The sequence below is a fragment of the Symphalangus syndactylus genome, chromosome 7 (assembly GCF_028878055.3).
Source record: "Symphalangus syndactylus isolate Jambi chromosome 7, NHGRI_mSymSyn1-v2.1_pri, whole genome shotgun sequence".
Classification (NCBI taxonomy): Eukaryota; Metazoa; Chordata; class Mammalia; order Primates; family Hylobatidae; genus Symphalangus; species Symphalangus syndactylus.
Window position 1 is genome coordinate 56,743,407 of NC_072429.2, and position 5,393 is coordinate 56,748,799.

At 38.0% G+C, this 5,393-nt stretch overlaps 1 protein-coding gene across 1 annotated transcript; it reads right to left on the minus strand.

Annotated features, from left to right (window-relative positions):
- Nucleotides 1–4,075: 4,075 nt before the first annotated feature.
- Nucleotides 4,076–5,120, minus strand: LOC129486420 (nucleophosmin-like). The gene has a single exon (XM_055286307.2). The coding sequence runs from the start codon at nt 5,046–5,048 to the stop codon at nt 4,188–4,190; it is 861 nt and encodes a 286-aa protein (XP_055142282.1). The 5' UTR covers nt 5,049–5,120; the 3' UTR covers nt 4,076–4,187.
- Between the last annotated feature and the right edge of the window lie 273 nt (nt 5,121–5,393).

Genomic DNA, 5,393 nt, shown 5'->3' on the forward strand with positions numbered 1-5,393 from the left:
ATGCACCTCTGCATATCCCTGGAGCCCATGCACCTCTGCACATCACTGGAGTCCGTGCACCTCTGAACTTCACTGGAGTCCGTGCACCTCTGAACTTCACTTAAGCCCATGCACCTCTGAACTTCACTTAAGCCCATGCACCTCTGAACTTCACTTAAGCCCATATACAGCATGGCTCAGAAGCAACTTCACTGTTGAGTCTTCAGATTCCCTCTCTCTGCAGTTAGAATTACTTTTTCCTTCTCTTTGCTTCTACAGTGGTTTGTTTATATTAATATTTGCGATGCTAAGGCATTTTGTATCTCCCCTATTAGACTGCAGACTCCCTCAGGACAAAGATGCTTCATGAGCTCTTTCATTCATTCATCAAATGTCTCCTGACTGACAGATATGGGCCAGGCCTTGTGTTAGAACAGGAGAAAGATGTGAAGAAAGCACATACAGCTGTTCCATCATCGACCTCAGAATCTACTAGGAAGAAAATTATTCAATAATTAACGAAAATTAGGATAGGGGTCAGGCGCGGTGGCTCATGCCTGTAATCCCAGCACTTTGGGAGGCCGAGGTGGGCGGATCACAAGGTCAGAAGATCAAGACCATCCTGGCTAACAAGGTGAAACCCTGTCTCTACTAAAAATACCAAAATCATCCGGGCGTGGTGGCGGGCGCCTGTAGTCCCAGCTACTCAGGAGGCTGAGGCAGAAGAATGGCGTGAACCTGGGAGGCGGAGATTGCAGTGAGCCGAGATCGTGCCACTGAACTCCAGCCTGGGCAACAGAGCGAGACTCCGTCTCAAAAAAAAAAAAAAAAAAAAAAAAAGAAAAGAAAAGAAAATTAGGATAAATGCTGCAAGGCAGTTCATAACAAGGGAGTCTAATCTAGCTTAGAGAGTTAAAGAAGGCTTCCCAGTGGAAGTGATATTTATTTAAGCCCTCAATGCTGAGTAAAGTATTAATTAGTAGGGACTGGAGATTTCTCCAGACAGAAAAAAACTGATATCCCTGTATTTTTAGTCATTCTATTCATTACCATACACACCACCTCCTGCTCCAAACCTACTGCACGCTTCCTTGCATATACACCGTCCTGAATATATACACATTGGATTAATGAAGTTAGTGGGGATATTACTCTGCCAAATTTCCTTAAGTTCTGATGGTATCGGTTAGGGTTTTAACAAAGATAGCCAGTGTTAAGAAAGACAACATCTGAGCAAAGATATTTAACAGTATTCTCAGGATACTGTTAAATACTATTTGGTAAATAGTAGGTGATCATTCAAGTTTGCTGAATAGAATGAAAATGAACTAGAGAAGTACTGACCTGGGAATTTATTAATTCCGCTACTTATACACTCGACAGACACTTACTTTATTGAGCACTTATTATATGTTGGAAAATTTTATTATATGCTGGAAAATTTTGCTAACTAGACATATTCTACACTCTTTTGAGCTTACAGGCTAATGAGAGAGACAGAGCTAGTCAAATAACAATATCAAAAAAGTATAAAATTACATCTAAAAATATAAACAATTAAGTAGAGATCAGTGAGTTTAAAGAACTTTAGCAAATAAAAAAAATTGTTAAGTTAGTGTTAAGAACATTCTTCTCTCACACCCAAGAGGATGAATATTATTTTTAAAAAATAATTACATGTGTTGATGAGGAGGTAGAGGAATGAGAACCTTTGTGCATTGCTGGTGGGAGTGTAAAATAATATAGTCATTTTGAAAACTAGATGGTTGTTCCTCAAAAAATTAAACATAGAATTACCACATGATTCAGCAAATCCGCTTCCGGAAATATGCCCAAAGGCAGGATACATAGAAAGCATGGACTCCAAAAGATACTGCACATCATGTTCATAGCAGCATTATCTGCATAGACAATAGATAAAAGCAACCCAAGTATCCACTGATGAGTCAATAGATAAACAAAATGTAACATACATGTACGAAGGAATATTTATTTAAAAGAAAGGAAATTCTGACACATGCCGCAACATTCATGAACCCTGAAGTCTTTATGCAACACGAAAGGACAAATACTGTATGATTCCATTGATGTGAGACAGAAAGTAGAGTGGTGGTTGCCAAGAGTGAGGAGGAGGGGGAATAGGGAGTAGGGAGTTCTTGTTTAATGTACAGAATGTCAATTTGGAAAGATGAAAAACTTGTGGAGATGAACGGTGGTGATCATTGCACAAAAATGGGAACAGACTTAATGCCACAGAACTGTAAACTTAATGGTTAACATGGTACATTTTATGTTGTATATTTAACCATAATTTTTAAATATTTTTTTAAAATTTTTAAATAGCATTCTCATAATTAGGTTTACGAATTCCCTTGTTATGTATGAATTCTTGAAACCTGGCAGATTTTTCCATTCTTTCCACTGATGAAACAATTTTATCCATCTCTAAAATTTCTTTTGTAAGCAATTATTCTTTATGAAAAGTTCAACCATTTCTAATGGCTTAAACAGCAGATTTTGAAACACATACATCCTCAAATTGTAGTTTACAAATTTGACACCCACAAACCACTCCAATTTTGCTTTTTGGTGGGGGGATGGGTATGGTTTTTGCCTATTTTTAGTGACAAAAAGCTCTTGAAGAAAGCAAAGGAATTACACTAAGTACTGTTGGTGATCTATTAGTGGAATAACCTGACCTATGAGAGCTTAATGAAGCTGGATTCCCATTTATAGTGGAATCTGCTTTAATAGAAAAGTAGCTATACAAAGCAATTTGTAGCACTTACATTTATTTTGTTCTATGAAATTCTTTTATTTTTAATGAGGAAATAATGACTTAATGTCATTTACAGAATGTTTAGGAAGCCTCATTATGCTTTTCCTACATTTAACATTTTCAGGCAGAAACAGTCAAGTTCTATAGGCATGCTAAAACGTCCTTAGCATTAAGTACATTTTTAATAGTGTAAACAATTTGCATTTACAGCCCCTGAAAATTCTGCTTGGATATTTATCTAGCAGAAAACAATCACAAATTCAATAATTTGCTTCCTGAAAACCCATCAATTTTCGCTTCAATGCAAAAGCAGTCTCTCTGTACTTTATTTTGCTTTTTAAAATCAATCTTTGCCCAAGAACATAGGCACCATGTGGTTTGGTTAGCAAGAACCAACAAAATAATTATGATACTCTTTTCTTGTTGTCTGTCAGTAAGTTCTTCAGTTATTATAGGTCTCTGTGCAAAGCTCTTCCACCTATGATCAGGTTATGCTGAGCAAATCCAGCAGGAACATGGGTCTGTGAAAAGAGCACCAGCTTTGATACCAAGAAACCAGAATTCAAATCCCAGCCCCACTGAGAGTGGAATCTTGAGAAATTAATTGACTCTTCTTGACCTCATTCCTGTCATCTGAAAAATGGGCCAATATCTTCCACATGGCAGGATGATTTTAAGAGTTTAATATCTCACATGAAGGTAACTACCACCTAGCAGTTGCTTCATAAATGTTGGTTGAATCTTTCTGTAGAGCTGTTTAAGTCATCATTAGATCATGCACATTGCATTTACAATAAGCCCTACTGTGTGCCTTGCTTTGCACTGGGGATTAAACTTCTGATATGGGATGCTAGCAATCTGTGTAAGGGGCAAGTAGGAATAACATCCAAGGGTGTTCAGAAAGCAAGAGAAGCTGTAAGATAATCAATTGGAAGTTGAGTGGGACAGGCTCCAAATGTCAAACAGTTCCATATGAGTTTGACCCTCATGGGACATGTAAAAAATAAAGGTTCCTCTTCAAAGACTTTCCTTCCCATTTGATTAGAAATAAATAGTAACTTATCTTACAAGCAACATTTATTGAAAGACCTGTGCTAACATTCTTTTTTTTTACTTTATTAAAATACCAAGTTTTATTTCACATGTATATTTTTGTCTCCCCACCATTTCCATGTCTGACCACTGCTACTACTATGTCCTATCATAATATTCCATACGTACTTAAAACCAAGCAAAGAGTAGAGTTCCATCTTTAAAAACTAAACAGGCATTTTGGACAGCACATTCTTGGCAATAGGACCTGGACAACATCTATCAAACATGGTAGGGAAAGTTCTCACTCTGCATTATAAAAAGGACAGCGAGATATCAACTGTTACAGAAATGAAATGAGATAGAAAATTTTTAACAAATTGTTTAAACTATTTTCTTAAAGAGACTTCCTCCACTGCCAGAGATCTTGAATAGCTTTTTGGTCAGTCATCCGGAAGCAATTCTTCACATAATTGATGAACTTGGCTTCCACTTTGGGAAGAGAACCACCTTTTTCTATACTTGCTTGCATTTTTGCTTTAATGTCTTCTACAGAACTAGGTCCTTTTGGTGTTTTAGAAGTTTTTCCCTGTTTTTTGAAGGATTCTTGTCCTTTTGATCTTGGTGTTGATGATGGTTTTGAGTCTTTTCTATTCTGATTTGACTTTTGTGCATTTTTGGCTGGTGTATCTTGTATAGATTTCTTCACTGGTGCTTTTTCTTCAGCTTCCTCGTCATCAAAATCATCATCATCATCATCTTCATCATTATCATCTTCATCATCATCAGCAGCAGCAAGTTTTACTTTTTTCTGTGGAACCTTGCTACCACCTCCAGGGGCAGACCGCTTTCCAGATATACTTAAGAGTTTCACATCCTCCTCCTCTTCATCTTCTGACTCTGCATCTTCCTCCACAGCTACTAAGTGCTGTCCACTAATATGCACTGGCCCTGAACCACACTTCAACCTTAAGACCACTGGTGGTGTTATTTCAAAGCCCCCAAGGGAAGCTGTTGGCTGTACAGACATTTTCAAAGTTGCCAGTGTTACTTTAATTGGACTGCCTTCGTAATTCATTGCCTCTGCTTCAACAATGTGCAATTCATCCTTTGCACCAGCCCCTAAACTGACCGTTCTTAAAGATAACTGGTGCTCATTTTCATCATTATCCACCTTAAAGTGATAATCTTTGTCGGCCTTTAGTTCACAACTGAAAAGATAGTTCTGGGGCCTCAGGGGGCTCATGTCCAAGTCCATCAAATCTTCCACTGGGTGGTGGCATGCACTTAGGTAGGAGGGAAGGTGGACGGAGATAAACGAACGCTGCTCCAGAGAACAGCCGTGCAGGACGGAATCACACCAGTGGACATTCTTAAATATCTGCTAGCCGTGATAAAGAAATCAATGTACTTTATGTTCTTAGCTCCTACAACTTAGCCTAAATATTTGCCCTGGCATGCTTATAATGGCCCAAGCAAGCATTAGGACATAACCTGTTCCTCTTCCTTATTTAAAGGTGTTTTTATCTTTCTCAGCATTCCACAAGTTACTTCCTCCTTTCTTTGTTCTCCTCTACCTTTGCCTCTTTTAAAAAGTTCTAAG

Coding starts and splice junctions, on each gene's coding strand:
- LOC129486420 (XM_055286307.2), bottom strand. CDS start 5,048: ATGGACTTGGACATGAGCCCCCTGAGGCCCCAGAACTATCTTTTCAGT.